This window comes from Oncorhynchus nerka, linkage group LG22 (genome assembly GCF_034236695.1).
Source record: "Oncorhynchus nerka isolate Pitt River linkage group LG22, Oner_Uvic_2.0, whole genome shotgun sequence".
Lineage (NCBI taxonomy): Eukaryota > Metazoa > Chordata > Actinopteri > Salmoniformes > Salmonidae > Oncorhynchus > Oncorhynchus nerka.
Genome location: NC_088417.1, coordinates 169439 through 194057, shown reverse-complemented (window position 1 = coordinate 194057; position 24619 = coordinate 169439). Strand labels below are relative to the sequence as shown.

The 24619-nt window shown below is 47.2% G+C and overlaps 1 protein-coding gene across 4 annotated transcripts in view; it reads right to left on the bottom strand.

Annotated features, from left to right (window-relative positions):
• Positions 1 to 24619, bottom strand: part of LOC115127707 (SH2/SH3 adapter protein Nck1-like) — a 164462-nt gene that overhangs the window by 89155 nt on the left and 50688 nt on the right. For 2 of the 4 annotated variants that reach the window (XM_065006848.1, XM_065006849.1), the window contains exons 2-3: positions 5018 to 5099; positions 977 to 1217 (exon numbers count right to left, since the gene is read on the bottom strand). In XM_065006848.1, the coding sequence (XP_064862920.1) occupies positions 977 to 1202 (226 nt within the window). In that variant the 5' untranslated portion in view covers positions 1203 to 1217; positions 5018 to 5099. The remainder of the gene's footprint in view (positions 1 to 976; positions 1218 to 5017; positions 5100 to 24619) is intronic. The other 2 variants (XM_065006847.1, XM_065006850.1) reach the window with 1 other exon arrangement.

The following is a 24619-nucleotide window of genomic DNA, read 5'->3' as shown; positions in this document are numbered from 1 at the left end:
CCTAGTGTGACTGAGGTTAGGACAGTTCCTGACCTAGTGTGACTGAGGTTGAGGTTAGGACAGTTCCTGACCTAGTGTGACTGAGGTTAAGGTTAGGACAGTTCCTGACCTAGTGTGACTGAGGTTAGGACAGTTCCTGACCTAGTGTGTCTGAGGTTAGGACAGTTCCTGACCTAGTGTGACTGAGGTTAGGACAGTTCCTGACCTAGTGTGACTGAGGTTAAGGTTAGGACAGTTCCTGACCTAGTGTAACTGAGGTTGAGGTTAGGACAGTTCCTGACCTAGTGTGTCTGAGGTTAAGGTTAGGACAGTTCCTGACCTAGTGTGTCTGAGGTTAGGACAGTTCCTGACCTAGTGTGTCTGAGGTTAGGACAGTTTGACTGAGGTTAAGGTTAGGACAGTTCCTGACCTAGTGTGACTGAGGTTAAGGTTAGGACAGTTCCTGACCTAGTGTGACTGAGGTTAGGACAGTTCCTGACCTAGTGTGACTGAGGTTAAGGTTAGGACAGTTCCTGACCTAGTGTAACTGAGGTTGAGGTTAGGACAGTTCCTGACCTAGTGTGTCTGAGGTTAAGGTTAGGACAGTTCCTGACCTAGTGTGTCTGAGGTTAAGGTTAGGACAGTTCCTGACCTAGTGTGTCTGAGGTTAAGGTTAGGACAGTTCCTGACCTAGTGTGTCTTGAGGTTAGGACAGTTCCTGACCTAGTGTGTCTGAGGTTAGGACAGTTCCTGACCTAGTGTGTCTGAGGTTAAGGTTAGGACAGTTCCTGACCTAGTGTGTCTGAGGTTAGGACAGTTCCTGACCTAGTGTGACTGAGGTTAGGACAGTTCCTGACCTAGTGTGACTGAGGTTAGGACAGTTCCTGACCTAGTGTGTCTGAGGTTAGGACAGTTTCTGACCTAGTGTGTCTGAGGTTAAGGTTAGGACAGTTCCTGACCTAGTGTGTCTGAGGTTAAGGTTAGGACAGTTCCTGACCTAGTGTGTCTTTGAGGTTCTTGACGATGGATGCCTTCCTGGCGCTGTTCTTCCTCTCTACGTAGTTGGAGGGTACGAAGCCGGTCTTGTTGGTGGCGTTGCGGACCCTCCACCAGGACTTACTGTCGTCCAGCAGCCACAGCCGCTCGTTCTTCTTAATGTCCAACTCCTGGTCTTGCTGAGCCAGGTAGTCAAATTTGGCGATGACAATCACCTCTTCTGTCATCTTGGACCTCTGGACCTGAGAGACAGAGAGAAGATATAAGGTTTAGTTCTGTCATCTTGGACCTGAGGACCTGAGAGAGAAGATATACAGTTTAGTGCTGTCATCTTGGACCTGAGGACCTGAGAAATTGTTTTTTCCCCTCGTCAATCTACACACAATACCCCATAATGACAAAGCAAAAACTAGTTTTAGAACATTTTGCAAATGTATAAACAAACTGAAATATCACATTAACATAAGTATTCAGACCCTTCACTCAGCACTTTGTTGAAGCACCTTTGGCAGCGATTACAGCCTTGAGTCTTCTTGGGTATGACGCTACAAGCTTGGCACACCTGTGTCATGCCTCTCCTGTGAGGATCCATAGATCAGGACAGTGGATCAGCGTCTACAGGGGGGTTGGTGTGGCGGTTTTATGACACCTCACGTGGATCGTAAATTGCAATGCAGTAGATGACTCCTTTCTGGTGTCTAGTGGGTGAATGGAACATCTCTGTGTTCCAGAAGAGTTTGCCGCCCAAAACTTCCAACATCAATCAATGAACACTGGGACAATATATATATTCAACATCCTAATGTTGGGAATGATGAGAGATGGAATATGTACGTCTATTTTGTGACGTCATTAAAATTGGTATAAAGACTTTATAACGAAAACATTGCAACTTGAAGAGCTTTTACATATCAGGTTTACATCCTTTACGTTGTGTAGACAATATCAAAAATAAAGAGAATGTTTTTGTGACGATAGGATTGTGATTTTAGTTCTGAAACGGGATCATAGTAATTATGATAACTTGCCTCGTAACTTGCCATGCCCCAGTACGTCAGCATGGCAAAAACGCCATTTTTTTATAAAACAGGGTATAAAACAATGTTTTAAGAATTAACACAGGAGAAACGGGCCACGAGCTGCTGCTAGGTGTACATTAGTCACGACAGAAACGGGCCACGAGCTGCTGCTAGGTGTACATTATTCACGACAGAAACGGGCCACGAGCTGCTGCTAGGTGTACATTATTCACGACAGTGGAACTCAACACGAGGTTGAAGAAGACAAAGGAACCTCTAACAATCAATGCTACAGTTAAGTAGCTGTCCTAAGTCCTGTATCTAAGAAAGTTCATTTACGTCGGACCATCCGGTTATTCACTCCAAATCACCGTCAGCTACACTGCCCTCATCACAACTCTGGGAACATCGTCAGCTACACTGCTCTCATCACAACTCTGGGGATCATTGTCAGCTACACTGCTCTCATCACAACTCTGGGGATCATTGTCAGCTACACTGCCCTCATCACAACTCTGGGGACATCGTCAGCTACACTGCTCTCATCACAACTCTGGGATCATCGTCAGCTACACTGCTCTCATCACAACTCTGGGATCATCGTCAGCTACACTGCTCTCATCACAACTCTGGGGACATCGTCAGCTACACTGCTCTCATCACAACTCTGGGGATCATCGTCAGCTACACTGCCCTCATCACAACTCTGGGGATCACCGTCAGCTACACTGCCCTCATCACAACTCTGGGGATCATCGTCAGCTACACTGCCCTCATCACAACTCTGGGAACATCGTCAGCTACACTGCTCTCATCACAACTCTGGGAACATCGTCAGCTACACTGCTCTCATCACAACTCTGGGAACATCGTCAGCTACACTGCTCTCATCACAACTCAGGAGATCATAGTCAGCTACACTGCTCTCATCATAAGCCGTCCTCAGGAGACCACTCTGGGATCATCGACACGGCTGATTAGCCGTCCTCAGGAGACCACTCTGGGATCATCGACGCGGCTGATTAGCCGTCCTCAGGAGACCACTCTGGGATCATCGACGCGGCTGATTAGCCGTCCTCAGGAGACCACTCTGGGATCATCGACACGGCTGATTAGCCATCCTCAGGAGACCACTCTGGGATCCTCGACACGGCTGATTAGCCGTCCTCAGGAGACCACTCTTCCAGAACGAGTGCAAAATAACAGACAACTGAGAAGGACATCGTGACATCTGGTGGACAACCAGAGACTTACACATGAGAACGAAGGAGAAGGCCATCTATGACAAGTGTCATAGTGTAATTCCGCTAGGGACCTGTTGTCACAGTATTATGTTTCTAATCAATAACCTATACCGTTTGTGTGTGTGTGTGTGTGTGTGTGTGTGTGTGTGTGTGTGTGTGTGTGTGTGTGTGTGTATCCACTGTTATCATTTAGTTAGTTAGTAAATAAATAATCAATTTGTGTGGTACGGACCTAATAGTGAGACTCGGGTTTGTGCAGATTCCTGAAGTCTGCGACGTTAAGTGTAGATTGTTAAGTGTAGATCTTACAGTGAAATGCTTACTTACGAGCCTCTAACCAACAACGCAGTTTTAAAAAAAATATGGATAAGAAATAAAAGTAACAGCAGGAGTAAAAAAAAAAACTATAGCAAAAAAATAAAATAACATTAGCGAGACTATATCCAGGGGGTACCGGTACAGAGTCTCTGTGTGGGGGCACCGGTTAGTTGAGGTAATATGTACATGAAGGTAGAGTTATTAAAGCGACTATGCATAGAAGATAACAATGGAGAGGAGCGGCGGTGTAAAAGAAGGGGGAAGAAAATAGTCCGGGGAGCCATTTGATAAAGGTGTTCAGGAGTCTTATGGCTTTGGGGACAAAAGCTGTGTAGAGGCCTCTTGGACCTAGACGTGGCACTCCGGTACCGCTTGCCGTGCGGTAGCAGAGAGAACAGTCTATGACTTGGGTAGCTGGAGTCTTTCACAATTTTTCGGACATTCTTCTGACACCGCCTGGTATAGAGGTCCTGAATGGCAGGAAGCTTGGCCCCAGTGATGTACTGGGCCGTACGCACTACCGTGTGCAGTGCCTTGCGGTCGGAGGCCAAGAAGTTGCCATACCAGGCAGTGATGCACAGGACGCTCTCGATGGTGCAGCTGTAGAGCCTTTTGAAAATCTGAAGAACCAGGCCAAATTTTTTCAGTCTCCTGAGGGGGAATAGGTTTTGTCGTGTCTTGGAAGTTAGCAGAAGCAGGCAGCCCCATCGATGAAACATTCATTCAAACAGTCACGGGTTGAGGGAGAGGTTGTTGTCCTGGCACGTGCAGCTCTTCAATGGTCCTATCAACTCCCGAGATCAGGCTGGTGTAACCGAAGTGAAATGGCTGGCTAGTTAGCCTGCCTGCGATGCATAATAGCGTTTCAAACGTCACTCTCTCTGAGCCTGTGGTTGTTTCCCTTGCTCTGCATGGGTAACGTTGCTTCGAGGGTGGCTGTTGTCGTTGTGTTCCTGGTTCGAGCCCAGGGAGGAGCGAGGAGAGGGACGGAAGCTATACTGTTACACTGGCAATACTAAAGTGCCTATAAGAACATCCAATTGTCAAAGGTTAATGAAATACAAATAGTATAGAAAGAAATAGTCCTATAATTTCTATAATAACTACATGACTGATGTGGTGAACTCCTCAATGCACTTATTGATGAAGCCAGTAACTGATGTGATGTACTCCTCAATGTACTTATTGATAAAGACAGTAACTGATGTGATGTACTCCTCAATGTACTTATTGATGAAGCCAGTAACTGATGTGATGTACCCCTCAATGCCCTTATTGATAAAGCCAGTAACTGATGTGGTGTGACTCCTCAATGGACTTATTGATAAAGCCAGTGACTGATGTGGTGTATTTATAGGTTTGGCTAAACTTCCAGAATTACAAGTTAGCTACCTTGGAGGTTTCACTGACAATCTCAATAACCAAACTCTTTTATATTAACCAACACACTGAACATCTTACCTGTACTGCATCAAAGCTGTCAACTTCAGAGTTACGATGCTTCGCTGATGACCTCTAATGACCTTTGATGACCTCTGATGACCTGAAAACAGAAGAAGCCTATTGTCAACAATGATGTTATTTACCTTTTATTAGATGCTTCACAGTAATAAAGAGATTAAGCTCATAAACTCATAAAACAAATATGAAGAGAAATTACTTTGTTGTTTTATCTTCCTTAGTTGAATAAACCGACTAAGTCTCTGAACAAGAGAGTCCGCTAAATGACTAAAATGTAAGGACAAACCCAGAGGTGACAGCCCTGGATGGTTTAGTCTCAACAGCCCTGGACGGTTTAGTGTCAACAGCCCTGGATGGTTTAGTGTCAACAGCCCTGGATGGTTTAGTGTCAACAGCCCTGGATGGTTTAGTGTCAACAGCCCTGGATGGTTTAGTCTCAACAGCCCTGGACGGTTTAGTCTCAACAGCCCTGGATGGTTTAGTGTCAACAGCCCTGGACGGTTTAGTCTCAACAGCCCTGGACGGTTTAGTGTCAACAGCCCTGGACGGTTTAGTGTCAACAGCCCTGGACGGTTTAGTGTCAACAGCCCTGGACGGTTTAGTGTCAACAGCCCTGGATGGTTTAGTGTCAACAGCCCTGGATGGTTTAGTGTCAACAGCCCTGGACGGTTTAGTCTCAACAGCCCTGGATGGTTTAGTGTCAACAGCCCTGGACGGTTTAGTCTCAACAGCCCTGGACGGTTTAGTCTCAACAGCCCTGGATGGTTTAGTCTCAACAGACAACAGATGGTTTAGTCTCTACCAACCTGTAGCACTCATGTCTGTAGCCATGAAATGCTTTGAAAGGCTGGTCATGGCTCACATCAATACCATAATCCCAAAAACTCTAGACCCACTCCAATTTTCATACCGCCCCAAAAGATCCACAGATGATGAAGTCCCTATTGCATTCCAAAAGGAACACCTATGTGAGAATGCTGTTGACTACAGCTCAGCGTTCAACACCACCGTGACCACAAAGCTCATCAATAAGCTAAGGACCCTGGGACAAACACCTCCCTCTGCAACTGGATCCTGGACTACCTGACGGGCAGCCCCCAGGTGGTGAGGGTAGTTAACAACACATCCCCCACACTGATCCTCAACACTGGAGCTCCCCAGGGGTGCGTGCTCGGCCCCCTCCTGTACTCCCAGTTCACTCAGGACTGCACGGCCAGGCACGACTCAAACACCATCATTACATTTGCCGATGACACAAAAGTGGTAGGCCTGATCATCGACAACGATGAGACAGCCTATAAGGAGGAGGTCAGAGACATGGCCGTGTGGTGCCAGGACAACAACCTCTCCCTCAATGTGATCGAGACAAAAGATATGATTGTGGACTACAGGAAAAAGAGGGCCGAGCACGCCCCCATTCTCATCGACAGGGCTGTAGTGGAGCAGGTTGAGAGCGTCAAGTTCCTTGCTGTCCACATCACCAACAAACTAACATGGTCCAAGCACACCAAGACAGTCGTGAAGCGCGAAATGACAAAACCTATTTCCCCTCAGGAGACTGAAATGACTTGTCAGTGGTCCTCAGGTCCTCAAAAGGTTCTACAGCTGCACCATCGAGAGCATCCTGACTGGTTGAATCACTGCCTGGTATGGCAACTTCTCGGCCTCCGACCCCAAGGCACTACAGAGGGTAGTGCGAACGGCGCAGTACATCACTGGGGCCAAGCTTTCTGCCATCCAGGACCTCAACACCAGGCAGTGTCAGAGGAAGGCCCTAAAAATTGTCAAAGACTCCAGCCATCCTAGTCATAGACTGTTGGCTCTGCTACCGCACGGCAAGCAGTACCAATATGGTCCAATATGCTTCAAAACAGTTCTACCTCCAAGCCATAAGACTCCTGAACATCCAGGGTAGCCTAGTGGTTAGAGTGTAGAGGTGGTAGGGTAGCCTAGTGGTTAGAGTGTAGAGGTGGTAGGTGGCCTAGTGGTTAGCCTAGTGGTTAGCCTAGTGGTTAGAGGTGTGTTAGAGGTGGTAGGGTAGCCTAGTGGTTAGAATGGAGGGGTGGTAGGGTAGCCTAGTGGTTAGAGTGTAGAGGTGGTAGGTACCCTAGTGGTTAGAGTGTAGAGGTGGTAGGTACCCTAGTGGTTAGAGTGTAGAGGAGGTAGGGTAGCCTAGTGGTTAGAGTGTAGAGGTGGTAGGTACCCTAGTGGTTAGAGTGTAGAGGTGGTAGGTACCCTAGTGGTTAGAGTGTAGAGGTGGTAGGGTAGCCTAGTGGTTAGAGTGTAGAGGTGGTAGGGTAGCCTAGTGGTTAGAGTGTAGAGGTGGTAGGGTAGCCTAGTGGTTAGAGTGTAGAGGTGGTAGGGTAGCCTAGTGGTTAGAGTGTAGAGGTGGTAGGGTAGCCTAGTGGTTAGAGTGTAGAGCCTAGTGGTAGGGTAGCCTAGTGGTTAGAGTGTAGAGGTGGTAGGGTAGCCTAGTGGTTAGAGTGTAGAGGTGGTTAGGGTAGCCTAGTGGTTAGAATGTAGAGGTGGTAGGGTAGCCTAGTGGTTAGAGTGTAGAGGTGGTAGGGTAGCCTAGTGGTTAGAGTGTAGAGGTGGTAGGGTAGCCTAGTGGTTAGAGTGTAGAGGTGGTAGGGTAGCCTAGTGGTTAGAGTGTAGAGGTGGTAGGGTAGCCTAGTGGTTAGAGTGTAGAGGTGGTAGGGTAGCCTAGTGGTTAGAGTGTAGAGGTGGTAGGGTAGCCTAGTGGTTAGGTGGTAGTGTAGAGGTGGTAGGGTAGCCTAGTGGTTAGAGTGTAGAGGTGGTAGGGTAGCCTAGTGGTTAGAGTGTAGAGGTGGCAGGGTAGCCTAGTGGTTAGAGTGTAGAGGTGGTAGGGTAGCCTAGTGGTTAGAGTGTAGAGGTGGTAGGGTAGCCTAGTGGTTAGAGTGTAGAGGTGGCAGGGTAGCCTAGTGGTTAGAGTGTAGAGGTGGTAGGGTAGCCTAGTGGTTAGAGTGTAGAGGTGGTAGGGTAGCCTAGTGGTTAGAGTGTAGAGGTGGCAGGGTGGCCTAGTGGTTAGAGTGTAGAGGAGGCAGGGTAGCCTAGTGGTTAGAGAGTAGAGGTGGCAGGGTAGCCTAGTGGTTAGAGTGTAGAGGTAGCAGGTGGCCTAGTGGTTAGAGTGTAGAGGTGGCAGGGTAGCCTAGTGGTTAGAGTGTAGAGGTGGTAGGGTAGCCTAGTGGTTAGAGTGTAGAGGTGGCAGGGTAGCCTAGTGGTTAGAGTGTAGAGGTGGTAGGGTAGCCTAGTGGTTAGAGTGTAGAGGTGGTAGGGTAGCCTAGTGGTTAGAGTGTAGAGGTGGTAGGGTAGCCTAGTGGTTAGAGTGTAGAGGTGGTAGGGTAGCCTAGTGGTTAGAGCATTGGACTAGTAACCGAAAGGTTGCAAGTTCAAATCCCCGAGCTGACAAGGTACAAAATCTGTCGTTCTGCCCTTGAACAGGCAGTTAACCCACTGTTCCTAGGCCGTCATTGAAAATAAGAATTTGTTCTTAACTGACTTGCCTAGTAAAATAAAGGTAAAATAAAATAAAGTCAAATGGCTACCCAGACTATTCACATTGCCCCCCTCTCCTCTCCACACCAATGCCACTCTCTGTTGTCATCTATGCATAGTCACTTTAATTAACTCGACCTACATGTACATACTACCTCAACCAACTGGCACGCCCCTGTATATATTGTTATATTTTACTGCTGCTCTTGAATTACTTGATACTTTTATCTCTTATTCTTATCCGTATTTTTTTAAACTGCATTTTTGGTTAGGGGCTTGTAAGTAAGCATTTCACTATTCGGCATGTGACTAATAAAATTAGATTTGATTGATCCGCGTGGCCTCATTGAAAATTAATGGGGGCAGAACTTCTGTCTGGGTTGCTTTTTTAGCCTGCTAGCTACTTAGCTAACTATTTATCTAGCGTTGGATACTAAACTCAGTCTGTTCAATGTTCAAGCTAGCTAACACGGCTACTTAGCTAGCTAACGAACATCTTCGGATTTGTACCTACTAAAAGGAATCTAGCTAGCTATATTATCTACACTGAATCGACCTCACAAGATGCCCTATGCTTTTTTTCAACTAACACTAGCTAGCTAATATATAGACCCTTTATACTGGTAACTAGCAAAATCAAGGAAAGACTGGAGTTGTTTGAGCTGTTATGGTGTGGGGTGAATTTTCCTGGTTTAGGTCCACTCTACCACTTAGATGCCAATAAATACACAGCAATTGTGAGTGATTATCTTCAACCTTTATCCTGATGGGAGTGGTCTCTTCAAGTTGACTGCTGGTATTTACTTAAATATTCAAAGTAAATAAAAGATAGCAGAAATGTTCCAGACGCACAAACAGCTTATTTCTCTGAAGTGTTGTGCTCAGATAATCCATCCACCTAACAGGTGTGGCATATGAAGAAGCTGATCAAACAACATGATCCTTACACAGGTGCACCTTGTGCTGGGGACAAAGTCCTCCCTTCCACTGACATACTGTTATGTTCAGCTCTTAGCTGTTTCTCCCTTCCCTCCCTCCCTCCCTCCCTCCCTTCCCTCCCTCCCTCCCTCCCTCTCTAATTAACGTAACCTCTGCCGGCTCTTATTGACACCTGTCCCGTTGGTAGGAGCCCCCCCCTCTCCTTTACCGTAGGAGCCCCCTCTCCTTTACCGTAGGAGCCCCCCCTCCTTTACCGTAGGAGCCCCCTCTCCTTTACCGTAGGAGCCCCTCTCTCCTTTACCGTAGGAGCCCCCTCTCCTTTACCGTAGGAGCCCCCTCTCCTTTACCGTAGGAGCCCCCCTCTCCTTTACCGTAGGAGCCCCTCTCTCCTTTACCGTAGGAGCCCCCTCTCCTTTACCGTAGGAGCCCCTCTCTCCTTTACCGTAGGAGCCCCCTCTCCTTTACCGTAGGAGCCCCCTCTCTCCTTTAACGTAGGAGCCCCCTCTCCTTTACCGTAGGAGCCCCTCTCTCCTTTACCGTAGGAGCCCCCTCTCCTTTACCGTAGGAGCCCCCTCTCCTTTACCGTAGGAGCCCCCTCTCTCCTTTAACGTAGGAGCCCCCTCTCCTTTACCGTAGGAGCCCCCTCTCTCCTTTACCGTAGGAGCCCCCTCTCCTTTAACGTAGGAGCCCCCTCTCCTTTACCGTAGGAGCCCCCTCTCTCCTTTACCCCCTCTCCTTTACCGTAGGGAGCCCCCTCTCCTTTACCGTAGGAGCCCCCTCTCCTTTACCGTAGGAGCCCCCTCTCCTTTAACGTAGGAGCCCCCTCTCCTTTACCGTAGGAGCCCCCTCTCTCCTTTACCGTAGGAGCCCCTCTCTCCTTTACCGTAGGAGCCCCCTCTCCTTTAACGTAGGAGCCCCCTCTCCTTTACCGTAGGAGCCCCCTCTCTCCTTTACCGTAGGAGCCCCCTATCCTTTAACGTAGGAGCCCCCTCTCCTTTACCGTAGGAGCCCCCTCTCCTTTACCGTAGGAGCCCCCTCTCCTTTACCGTAGGAGCCCCCCTCTCCTTTACCGTAGGAGCCACCCCCTCTCCTTTACCGTAGGAGCCCCTCTCTCCTTTACCGTAGGAGCCCCCTCTCCTTTACCGTAGGAGCCCCCTCTCTCCTTTACCGTAGGAGCCCCCTCTCCTTTAACGTAGGAGCCCCCTCTCTCCTTTACCGTAGGAGCCCCCCTCTCCTTTACCGTAGGAGCCCCCTCCCCTTTACCGTAGGAGCCCCCCTCTCCTTTACCGTAGGAGCCCCCTCTCCTTTACCGTAGGAGCCCCCTCTCTCCTTTACCGTAGGAGCCCCCTCTCTCCTTTAACGTAGGAGCCCCCTCTCTCCTTTACCGTAGGAGCCCCCCTCTCCTTTAACGTAGGAGCCCCCTCTCCTTTACCGTAGGAGCCCCCTCTCCTTTACCGTAGGAGCCCCCTCCTCTCCCCCTTCCGTAGGAGCCCCCTCTCTCCTTTACCGTAGGAGCCCCCTCTCCTTTACCGTAGGAGCCCCCCTCTCCTTTACCGTAGGAGCCCCCTCTCCTTTACCGTAGGAGCCCCTCTCCCCTTTACCGTAGGAGCCCCCTCTCCTTTACCGTAGGAGCCCCTCTCTCCTTTAACGTAGGAGCCCCCTCTCTCCTTTAACGTAGGAGCCCCCTCTCCTTTACCGTAGGAGCCCCTCTCTCCTTTACCGTAGGAGCCCCCTCTCCTTTACCGTAGGAGCCCCCTCTCCTTTACCGTAGGAGCCCCCTCTCCTTTAACGTAGGAGCCCCCTCTCCTTTACCGTAGGAGCCCCCTCTCTCCTTTACCGTAGGAGCCCCTCTCTCCTTTTTACCGTAGGAGCCCCCCTCCTTTAACGTAGGAGCCCCCTCTCCTTTACCGTAGGAGCCCCTCTCTCCTTTTTACCGTAGGAGCCCCTCTCCTTTACCGTAGGAGCCCCCTCTCTCCTTTACCGTAGGAGCCCCCTCTCCTTTAACGTAGGAGCCCCCTCTCCTTTACCGTAGGAGCCGCCCCCTCTCCTTTACCTCCCCTTTACCGTAGGAGCCCCCTCTCCTTTACCGTAGGAGCCCCCTCTCCTTTACCGTAGGAGCCCCCTCTCTCCTTTACCGTAGGAGCCCCCTCTCTCCTTTAACGTAGGAGCCCCCTCTCCTTTACCGTAGGAGCCCCTCTCCTTTACCGTAGGAGCCCCCCTCTCCTTCCATTTACTGTAAGCAGCATCTTCACCCACTGCGCACCAACTGACACCAGACGTTGAAAAGTAGTTTAAATTTGGTCAATCCGTTCTGGCGTTGATTTCAACGGACTGATGTTTGGCCCAAACATAGACATCTATAATTGATTTAGATTTGGTCCGTCCGTGGACATAGACATCTATGATTGATTTAGATTTGGTCCGTCCGTGGACATAGACATCTATGATTGGTTTAGATTTAGTCCGTCCGTGGACATAGACGTCTATGATTCACAAGTTCGGACTATACGGTAAATTACAGTACAGTACAGGAGAGGAATATACAGTAAATTACAGTAGAGTACAGTACAGGACTATACAGTAAATTACAGTAGAGTAGTAGTACAGGACTATACGGTAAATTACAGTAGAGTAGTAGTACAGGACTATACGGTAAATTACAGTAGAGTAGTAGTACAGGACTATACGGTAAATTACAGTAGAGTAGTAGTACAGGACTATACAGTAAATTACAGTAGAGTAGTAGTACAGGACTATACGGTAAATTACAGTAGAGTACAGGAGAGGAATATACAGTAAATTACAGTAGAGTAGTAGTACAGGACTATACGGTAAATTACAGTAGAGTAGTAGTACAGGACTATACGGTAAATTACAGTAGAGTACAGGACTATACAGTAAATTACAGTACAGTACAGTACAGGAATATACGGTAAATTACAGTAGAGTACAGTACAGGAATATACGGTAAATTACAGTAGAGTACAGTACAGGACTATAGCCCTCGTGCATAGAGTTGTATTGCATGTTAAACTTTGAAATTAATGTTTTTTATTTAGCATACATTTTAAGTGAAAAATCAGAGTCAACGCAACTCTGTCACAGTGTTATATCTGTGCAACCAGCTGTGCTGATATGACCAGGTCAATAACAATCTAACTGGTCTCCTCCTCTCCTGTGAGACCAGGAGCCTGGACCAGAGTAATAATACCTGAGGAATGTGTGTGATCTTAGGACTCCACCCTCCATTTCAAAACAGCCATGACCGCTTCACACTGCACGCACACTACACACACACTGCACGCACACACACACACACTGCACGCACACACACACACACACTGCACGCACACTGCACGCACACTGCACACACACACTAAACACACACTGCACACACACACACACACACACTTCCGGAATGGCTTCCTCTTTACCTTGACATTGATTGATCCGCCTGTCTGTTGTTTAATATGTGCAGAAGGTACAAACATGGAGGAGGGTTATTATTGGTTTGTGTTGTTTTAGCGAGGAGGATGAGAAGGAGGAACATCAGAGTGTGTACAGTAGACTGTGGTCCAGGCTACTTCCTGGCTCCTAGTTCCTAGCTACTTCCTGGCTCCTAGTTCCTAGCTACTTCCTGGCTCCTAGTTCCTAGCTACTTCCTGGCTCCTAGTTCCTAGCTACTTCCTGGCTCTGAGCTCCTAGCTACTTCCTGGCTCTGAGCTCCTAGCTAGTTCCTGGCTCCTAGCTAGTTCATAGCTCCTGGCTCCTAGCTAGCTCCTGGCTCCTAGCTAGCTAGTTCCTGGCTACTTGCTAGCTCATGGTTCCTAGCTAGCTCCTAGCTAGTTCCTAGCTCCTGGCTCCTAGTTAGCTCCTGGCTCCTAGCTAGTTCCTAGCTCCTGGCTCCTAGCTGGCTCCTAGCTAGCTCCTAGCTAGTTCCTGGCTCCTAGCTAATTCTTAGCTCCTGGCTCCTAGCTAGCTCCTGGCATGTCGTCTCCTGCCTCCACTCCGTCAGCTCAGCCAACTATAATTACATTCATGAACCCTGGGAGGGAGGCAACATAGGGAGGGAGCACCGGGCTGGCTCGCAAAAACAAAGAGCTGATTTTACTCTGCCTGTAAAGAGCTGAAGGCCTGGAAGTCCCTCCTCTCCACCCCTCACAGGGCTGGCGTAGACAAAGAAGACAAGCTCCACTCTTCCTCTCTTCTCCACTCTTCCTCACCCCTCTTCCTCTCCCCTCTTCCTCTCCTACTCCTCAAATCAACTATTCTGCATTGGTCAAATTGTTTAAACATTAATTTTCTACATTTTGTTACATTACAGCCTCATTCTAAATGTAATAAATTGTTGTTTTTCCTCATCAATCTACACACAATATCCCATTATGACAAAGCAAAAACTGTTATTTTCAAATTTTTTTTTTTTGCAAATAAAATAACTGAACAGAAGCCCGTTGTCTTGGCTGTGTGCTGAGGGTTGTCGTCCTGTTAGAAGGTGAAGGGCTCAGAGACTCAACGTTATCAGCTGTTGTCAAACACCCGTCTGAATATATCATTATCTTCATCAAAAGTGCGCAGGTGAATTCAAAATACCGTTTATATAGGCAGAAACCAAACAGTAACATAACAGCTGAAGCAAAAAGTAAACTGAGACAGTGGTAGGCCCCATGTTAACTCTACATAGAAAGGTAAACTAGAAAGGTAAACTGAGGGAGGCCCCATGTTAACTCTACATAGAAAGGTAAACTGAGGGAAGCCCCATGTTAACTCTACATAGAAAGGTAAACTGAGGGAAGCCCCATGTTAACTCTACATAGACAGGTAAACTGAGGGAGGCCCCATGTTAACTCTACATAGAAAGGTAAACTAGAAAGGTAAACTGAGGGAGGCCCCATGTTAACTCTACATAGACAGGTAAACTGAGGGAGGCCCCATGTTAACTCTACATAGAAAGGTAAACTGAGGGAAGCCCCATGTTAACTCTACATAGACAGGTAAACTGAGGGAGGCCCCTTGTTAACTCTACATAGAAAGGTAAACTGAGGGAGGCCCCATGTTAACTCTACATAGAAAGGTAAACTGAGGGAGGCCCCATGTTAACTCTACATAGACAGGTAAACTGAGGGAGGCCCCATGTTAACTCTACATAGAAAGGTAAACTGAGGGAAGCCCCATGTTAACTCTACATAGACAGGTAAACTGAGGGAGGCCCCATGTTAACTCTACATAGAAAGGTAAACTAGAAAGGTAAACTGAGGTAGGCCCCATGTTAACTCTACATAGAAAGGTAAACTGAGGGAGGCCCCATGTTAACTCTACATAGAAAGGTAAACTAGAAAGGTAAACTGAGGGAGGCCCCATGTTAACTCTACATAGAAAGGTAAACTGAGGGAGGCCCCATGTTAACTCTAAATAGAAAGGTAAACTGAGGGAGGCCCCATGTTAACTCTGAATAGAAAGGTAAACTGAGGGAGGCCCCATGTTAACTCTGAATAGAAAGGTAAACTGAGGGAGGCCCCATGTTAACTCTACATAGAAAGGTAAACTGAGGGAGGCCCCATGTTAACTCTGAATAGAAAGGTAAACTGAGGGAGGCCCCATGTTAACTCTACATAGAAAGGTAAACTGAGGGAGGCCCCATGTTAACTCTACATAGAAAGGTAAACTGAGGGAGGCCCCATGTTAACTCTACATAGAAAGGTAAACTGAGGTAGGCCCCATGTTAACTCTACATAGAAAGGTAAACTGAGGGAGGCCCCATGTTAACTCTACATAGAAAGGTAAACTGAGGTAGGCCCCATGTTAACTCTGAATAGAAAGCTAAACTAGAAAGGTAAACTGAGGTAGGCCCCATGTTAACTCTACATAGAAAGGTAAACTGAGGGAGGCCCCATGTTAACTCTACATAGAAAGGTAAACTAGAAAGGTAAACTGAGGGAGGCCCCATGTTAACTCTACATAGAAAGGTAAACTGAGGTAGGCCCCATGTTAACTCTGAATAGAAAGCTAAACTAGAAAGGTAAACTGAGGTAGGCCCCATGTTAACTCTGAATAGAAAGCTAAACTAGACAGGTAAACTGAGGGAGGCCCCATGTTAACTCTACATAGAAAGGTAAACTGAGGTAGGCCCCATGTTAACTCTACATATAAAGGTAAACTGAGGGAGGCCCCATGTTAACTCTACATAGAAAGGTAAACTGAGGTAGGCCCCATGTTAACTCTGAATAGAAAGCTAAACTAGAAAGGTAAACTGAGGTAGGCCCCATGTTAACTCTACATAGAAAGGTAAACTGAGGGAGGCCCCATGTTAACTCTACATAGAAAGGTAAACTGAGGGAGGCCCCATGTTAACTCTACATAGAAAGGTAAGCTAGAAAGGTAAACTGAGGGAGGCCCCATGTTAACTCTAAATAGAAAGGTAAACTGAGGGAGGCCCCATGTTAACTCTACATAGAAAGGTAAACTGAGGGAGGCCCCATGTTAACTCTACATAGAAAGGTAAACTGAGGGAGGCCCCATGTTAACTCTACATAGAAAGGTAAACTGAGGGAGGCCCCATGTTAACTCTACATAGAAAGGTAAACTGAGGGAGGCCCCATGTTAACTCTACATAGAAAGGTAAACTGAGGTAGGCCCCATGTTAACTCTGAATAGAAAGCTAAACTAGAAAGGTAAACTGAGGTAGGCCCCATGTTAACTCTGAATAGAAAGGTAAACTAGAAAGGTAAACTGAGGGAGGCCCCATGTTAACTCTACATAGAAAGGTAAACTGAGGTAGGCCCCATGTTAACTCTACATAGAAAGGTAAACTGAGGGAGGCCCCATGTTAACTCTGAATAGAAAGGTAAACTGAGGTAGGACCCATGTTAACTCTACATAGAAAGGTAAACTGAGGGAGGCCCCATGTTAACTCTACATAGAAAGGTAAACTGAGGGAGGCCCCATGTTAACTCTACATAGAAAGGTAAACTGAGGTAGGCCCCATGTTAACTCTGAATAGAAAGCTAAACTAGAAAGGTAAACTGAGGTAGGCCCCATGTTAACTCTGAATAGAAAGGTAAACTAGAAAGGTAAACTGAGGGAGGCCCCATGTTAACTCTACATAGAAAGGTAAACTGAGGTAGGCCCCATGTTAACTCTACATAGAAAGGTAAACTGAGGGAGGCCCCATGTTAACTCTGAATAGAAAGGTAAACTGAGGTAGGACCCATGTTAACTCTACATAGAAAGGTAAACTGAGGGAGGCCCCATGTTAACTCTGAATAGAAAGGTAAACTGAGGGAGGCCCCATGTTAACTCTGAATAGAAAGGTAAACTGAGGGAAGCCCCATGTTAACTCTGAATAGAAAGGTAAACTGAGGTAGGCCCCATGTTAACTCTACATAGAAAGGTAAACTAGAAAGGTAAACTGAGGGAGGCCCCATGTTAACTCTACATAGAAAGGTAAACTGAGGGAGGCCCCATGTTAACTCTACATAGAAAGGTAAACTGAGGTAGGCCCCATGTTAACTACATAGAAAGGTAAACTAGAAAGGTAAACTGAGGGAGGCCCCATGTTAACTCTACATAGAAAGGTAAACTAGAAAGGTAAACTGAGGGAGGCCCCATGTTAACTCTGAATAGAAAGGTAAACTGAGGGAGGCCCCATGTTAACTCTGAATAGCAAGGTAAACTGAGGGAGGCCCCATGTTAACTCTACATAGAAAGGTAAACTGAGGGAGGCCCCATGTTAACTCTGAATAGAAAGGTAAACTAGAAAGGTAAACTGAGGGAGGCCCCATGTTAACTCTACATAGAAAGGTAAACTAGAAAGGTAAACTGAGGGAGTCCCCATGTTAACTCTACATAGACAGGTAAACTGAGGGAGGCCCCATGTTAACTCTGAATAGAAAGGTAAACTGAGGGAGGCCCCATGTTAACTCTACATAGAAAGGTAAACTGAGGTAGGCCCCATGTTAACTCTGAATAGAAAGGTAAACTGAGGGAGGCCCAATGTTAACTCTACATAGAAAGGTAAACTGAGGGAGGCCCCATGTTAACTCTACATAGAAAGGTAAACTGAGGTAGGCCCCATGTTAACTCTGAATAGAAAGGTAAACTGAGGGAGGCCCCATGTTAACTCTACATAGAAAGGTAAACTGAGGGAAGCCCCATGTTAACTCTACATAGAAAGGTAAACTAGAAAGGTAAACTGAGGGAGGCCCCATGTTAACTCTGAATAGAAAGGTAAACTGAGGGAGGCCCCACGTTAACTCTACATAGAAAGGTAAACTAGAAAGGTAAACTGAGGGAGGCCCCATGTTAACTCTACATAGAAAGGTAAACTAGAAAGGTAAACTGAGGTAGGCCCCATGTTAACTCTACATAGAAAGGTAAACTGAGGGAGGCCCCATGTTAACTCTACATAGAAAGGTAAACTAGAAAGGTAAACTGAGGGAGGCCCCATGTTAACTCTACATAGAAAGGTAAACTGAGGGAGGCCCCATGTTAACTCTAAATAGAAAGGTAAACTGAGGGAGGCCCCATGTTAACTCTACATAGAAAGGTAAACTGAGGGAGGCCCCATGTTAACTCTACATAGAAAGGTAAACTGAGGGAGGCCCCATGTTAACTCTACATAGAAAGGTAAACTGAGGGAGGCCCCATGTTAACTCTACATAGAAAGGTAAACTAGAAAGGTAAACTGAGGGAGGCCCCATGTTAACTCTACATAGAAAGGTAAACTGAGGTAGGCCCCATGTTAACTCTGAATAGAAAGCTAAACTAGAAAGGTAAACTGAGGGAGGCCCCATGTTAACTCTGAATAGAAAGGTAAACTAGAAAGGTAAACTGAGGGAGGCCCCATGTTAACTCTGAATAGAAAGGTAAACTGAGGGAGGCCCCATGTTAACTCTGAATAGAAAGGTAAACTGAGGGAGGCCCCATGTTAACTCTAAATAGAAAGGTAAACTGAGGGAGGCCCCATGTTAACTCTACATAGAAAGGTAAACTGAGGTAGGCCCCATGTTAACTCTGAATAGAAAGGTAAACTGAGGTAGGCCCCATGTTAACTCTACATAGAAAGGTAAACTGAGGGAGGCCCCATGTTAACTCTGAATAGAAAGGTAAACTGAGGGAGGCCCAATGTTAACTCTACATAGAAAGGTAAACTGAGGGAGGCCCCCTGTTAACTCTAAATAGAAAGGTAAACTGAGGTAACATGGTCCTAGTCTAGAACCTTTAAGATGAGAACAAGTTCACGGCCAGCAGCCCACCTAGCCCTCTGACCCCCTGTTGAGGTGGTGGTAACAGGTCACAGCCCTCTGACCCCCTGTTGAGGTGGTGGTAACAGGTCACGGCCCTCTGACCCCCTGTTGAGGTGGTGGTAACAGGTCACAGCCCTCTGACCCCCTGTTGAGGTGGTGGTAACAGGTCACAGCCCTCTGACCCCCTGTTGAGGTGGTGGTAACAGGTCACGGCCCTCTGACCCCCTGTTGAGGTGGTGGTAACAGGTCACGGCCCTCTGACCCCCTGTTGAGGTGGTGGTAACAGGTCACGGCCCTCTGACCCCCTTTTGAGGTGGTGGTAACAGGTCACGGCCCTCTGACCCCCTGTTGAGGTGGTGGTAACAGGTCACAGCCCTCTGACCCCCTGTTGAGGTGGTGGTAACAGGTCACAGCCCTCTGACCCCCTGTTGAGGTGGTGGTAACAGGTCACAGCCCTCTGACCCCCTGTTGAGGTGGTGGTAACAGGTCACAGCCCTTTGACCCCCTGTTGAGGTGGTGGTAGAGGACCAACAACAGGACATCCACTGTCATTAACACTAATATCTTAATCATGCTATGCTAGCAGGATAGCACAGGCCACCACTAACCCGTCTCTCTCACAGAGAACAGAGGATTTAAAACAACCTTGGCAGCAGAACAGATAACTCATCCTTTTGACTTGTCGAAGGCCACATCCCTCTCTAAGAAAGCAAGGCATTAGCCCAACTCTCACCTCTGGCACAGTCACCTTAACGGTGTTAACACAATGCTTATGCTAAGCTAACGCAAAGCTACTGACGGCGGCTGAGCCAGTCAGTTACAGGAAGTAGGCTGAATACCAACCAGAACTACGGCAGTTTATACAGCGTTGCAACTCTTCCACCACAACAATGCCGCACATGGCCTCGTTGTGGATAACAGACAAACATGGTGCACAACTTCCTCCCAGTGCAACACACAGCTGGTGAGAAGGAGATATCTTATCTTTACCACGAGAGGAATGACAGAGTGATGGGATGAACACACACCACATCCTTAATGCCTCCACAGCTGCATGCTGCCATATGGCTGTCTGTGTGTATTCAGAGAAAAACTACTGCTAAGACAGTTGAACAGCACCACTACTACTGCTGCTAAGACAGATGAACAGCACCACTACTACTGTTGTTGCTAAGACAGATGAACAGCACCACTACTGTTGCTAAGACAGATGAACAGCACTACTACTGTTGTTGCTAAGACAGATGAACAGCACCACTACTTCTGCTGCTAAGACAGATGAACAGCACCACTACTTCTGCTGCTAAGACAGATGAACAGCACCACTACTACTGCTGCTAAGACAGTTGAACAGCACCACTACTGCTGCTAAGACAGATGAACAGCACTACTACTGTTGTTGCTAAGACAGATGAACAGCACCACTACTACTGCTGCTAAGACAGTTGAACAGCACCACTACTGCTGCTAAGACAGATGAACAGCACTACTACTGTTGTTGCTAAGACAGATGAACAGCACCACTACTTCTGCTGCTAAGACAGATGAACAGCACCACTACTTCTGCTGCTAAGACAGATGAACAGCACCACTACTTCTGCTGCTAAGACAGATTAACAGCACCACTACTACTGCTGCTAAGACAGATGAACAGCACCACTACTACTACTGCTAAGACAGTTGAACAGCACCACTACTACTGCTGCTAAGACAGTTGAACAGCACCACTACTACTGCTGCTAAGACAGATGAACAGCACCACTACTACTACTGCTAAGACAGTTGAACAGCACCACTACTACTGTTGCTAAGACAGATGAACAGCACCACTACTACTGCTGCTAAGACAGATGAACAGCACCACTATTACTGCTGCTAAAACAGATGAACAGCACAATTACTACTGCTAAGACAGTTGAACAGCACCACTACTGCTGCTGCTAAGACAGTTGAACAGCACCACTACTACTGTTGCTAAGACAAATTAACAGCACCACTACTACTGCTGCTAAGACAGATGAACAGCACCACTACTACTGCTGCTAAGACAGATGAACTGCACCACTACTACTGCTAAGACAGTTGAACAGCACCACTACTGCTGCTAAGACAGATGAACAGCACCACTACTACTGCTGCTAAGACAGATGAACAGCACCACTACTACTGCTAAGACAGTTGAACAGCACCACTACTGCTGCTAAGACAGATGAACAGCACCACTACTACTGCTGCTAAGACAGATGAACAGCACCACTACTACTGCTGCTAAGACAGATGAACAGCACCACTACTGTTGCTGCTAAGACAGTTGAAAAGCGACACAACTGTTGTTGCTAAGACATATGAAGTCTACTACAGCTGCTGCTAAGACAGTTGAAAAGCACTAATACTGCTGCTAAAACAGATTAACAGCATCACTACTACGGCTGCTAAAACAGATTAACAACACCACTACTACTGCTGCTGCTAAGACAGTTGAACAGCACCACTACTGCTGCTGCTAAGACAGTTGAACAGCACCACTACTACTGCTGCTAAGACAGATGAACAGCACCACTACTACTGCTGCTAAGACAGTTGAACAGCACCACTATTACTGCTGCTAAGACAGTTGAACAGCACCACTACTACTGCTGCTAAGACAGTTGAACAGCACCACTACTACTGTTGCTGCTAAGACAGTTGAACAGCACCACTACTACTGTTGCTGCTAAGACAGTTGAACAGCACCACTACTACTGTTGCTGCTAAGACAGTTGAACAGCACCACTACTACTGTTGCTGCTAAGACAGTTGAACAGCACCACTACTACTGTTGCTGCTAAGCCAGTTGAACAGCACCACTACTACTGCTGCTAAGACAGTTGAACAGCACCAGTACTGCTGCAGCTAAGCCAGTTGAACAGCACCACTACTGCTGAGACAGTTGAACAGCACTACTACAACTTCTAAGACAGTTGAACAGCACCACTATTACTGCTGCGAAGACAGTTGAACAGCACCACTACTACTGTTGCTGCTAAGACAGTTGAACAGCACCACTACTACTGTTGCTGCTAAGACAGTTGAACAGCACCACTACTGCTGCTGCTAAGACAGATGAACAGCACCACTACTACAGCTAAGACAGTTGAACAGCACCACTACTGCTGCTAAGACAGATGAACAGCACCACTACTACTGCTGCTAAGACAGTTGAACAGCACCACTACTACTGCTGCTAAGACAGTTGAACAGCACCACTACTACTACTGCTAAGACAGTTGAACAGCACCACTACTACTGCTAAGACAGATGAACAGCACCACTACTTCTGCTGCTAAGACAGTTGAACAGCACCACTACTACTACTGCTAAGACAGTTGAACAGCACCACTACTACTGCTAAGACAGATGAACAGCACCACTACTTCTGCTGCTAAGACAGTTGAACAGCACCACTACTGCTGTTGCTAAGACAGTTGAACAGCACCACTACTACTGCTGCTAAGACAGTTGAACAGCACTACTACTGCTGCTAAGACAGTTGAACAGCACTACTGTTGTTGCTAAGACAGTTGAACAGCACTACTACCGTTGCTGCTAAGACAGTTGAACAGCACTACTACTGTTGCTGCTAAGACAGTTGAACAGCACTACTACTGTTGTTGCTAAGACAGTTGAACAGCACTACTACTGTTGTTGCTAAGACAGTTGAACAGCACTACTACTGCTGCTGCTAAGATAGTTGAACAGCACTACTACTGCTGCTGCTAAGACAGTTGTCTTAGCCCTGTCGCCTCACAGGTAACACAGGAGGATGACGAATGAAATAGGAGTTGAGAGAGAAGGATTTTCCACAGAACTTGCCTAGGTTGTGGAGTCAGTATGGACAGAGAGCAGAATGGTTGTGGAGTCAGTATGGACAGAGAGCAGAATGGTTGTGGAGTCAGTATGGACAGAGAGCAGAATGGTTGTGGAGTCAGTATGGAGAGAGAGTAGAATGGTTGTGGAGTCAGTATGGAGAGAGAGTAGAATGGTTGTGGAGTCAGTATGGACAGAGAGTAGAATGGTTGTGGAGTCAGTATGGACAGAGAGCAGAATGGTTGTGGAGTCAGTATGGAGAGAGAGCAGAATGGTTGTGGAGTCAGTATGGACAGAGAGTAGAATGGTTGTGGAGTCAGTATGGAGAGAGAGTAGAATAGTTGTGGAGTCAGTATGGAGAGAGAGCAGAATGGTTGTGGAGTCAGTATGGAGAGAGAGCAGAATGGTTGTGGAGTCAGTATGGAGAGAGAGTAGAATGGTTGTGGAGTCAGTATGGACATAGAGCAGAATGGTTGTGGAGTCAGTATGGACATAGAGCAGAATGGTTGTGGAGTCAGTATGGAGAGAGAGTAGAATGGTTGTGGAGTCAGTATGGACAGAGAGCAGAATGGTTGTGGAGTCAGTATGGAGAGAGAGTAGAATGGTTGTGGAGTCAGTATGGAGAGAGAGCAGAATGGTTGTGGAGTCAGTATGGACATAGAGCAGAATGGTTGTGGAGTCAGTATGGACATAGAGCAGAATGGTTGTAGAGTCAGTATGGAGAGAGAGTAGAATGGTTGTGGAGTCAGTATGGACAGAGAGCAGAATGGTTGTGGAGTCAGTATGGACAGAGAGCAGAATGGTTGTGGAGTCAGTATGGAGAGAGAGTAGAATGGTTGTGGAGTCAGTATGGAGAGAGAGCAGAATGGTTGTGGAGTCAGTATGGACAGAGAGCAGAATGGTTGTGGAGTCAGTATGGACAGAGAGTAGAATGGTTGTGGAGTCAGTATGGACAGAGAGTAGAATGGTTGTGTAGTCACAATATGGAGACAGTAGAATAGTCCATCCTATGAGCTACATTCTGACAGCCAGGGTACGTAGGCCATGAAATACAAATGGTATAGAGAGAAATAGTCCTATAAATACTATATTAACTACAACCTAAAACCTCTTACCTTGGAATATTGAAGTCTCATGTTAAAAGGAACAAACAACTCATATGTTCTCATGTTCTGAGCAAGGAACTCAAACGTTAGCTTTCTTACATAGCACATATTGCACTTTTACTTCTCCAACATTTTGTTTTTGCATCATTTAAACCAAATTGAACAGGTTTCATTATTTATTTGAGGCTAAATTGGTTTTATTGATGTATTATATTAAGTTAAAATAAGTGTTCATTCAGTATTGTTGTAATTGTCATTATCACAAATACATTTTTATATATTTTTTTTAATCGGCCGACTAAATCGGTATCGGCGTTGAAAAATCATAATCGGTCGACCTCTAGTACATAGGGGTACGTAGGTCGGGGTACGTAGATCGGGGTACGTAAGTCAGGGTACGTAGGCCAGGGTACGTAAGTCAGGGTACGTAGGTCAGGGTACGTAGGCCAGGGTACGTAAGTCAGGGTACGTAGGCCAGGGTACATAGGCCAGGGTACGTAGGCCAGGGTACGTAGGCCAGGGTACGTAGGTCAGGGTACGTAGGCCAGGGTACGTAGGCCAGGGTCAGGGTACGTAGGCCAGGGTACGTAGGCCAGGGTCAGGGTATGTAGGTCAGGGTATGTAGGTCAGGGTACGTAGGCCAGGGTACGTAGGCCAGGGTCAGGGTACGTAGGCCAGGGTCAGGGTATGTAGGTCAGGGTATGTAGGTCAGGGTCAGGGTACGTAGGCCAGGGTACGTAGGCCAGGGTACGTAGGCCAGGGTCAGGGTACGTAGGGTCAGGGTACGTAGGTCAGGGTACGTAGGCCAGGGTACGTAGGCCAGGGTCAGGGTACGTAGGCCAGGGTCAGGGTACGTAGGCCAGGGTACGTAGGCCAGGGTACGTAGGTCAGGGTCAGGGTCTATACATCAGGCAGTCTAAAACTGAATCTGAGTAACACTAGAGCTCAGT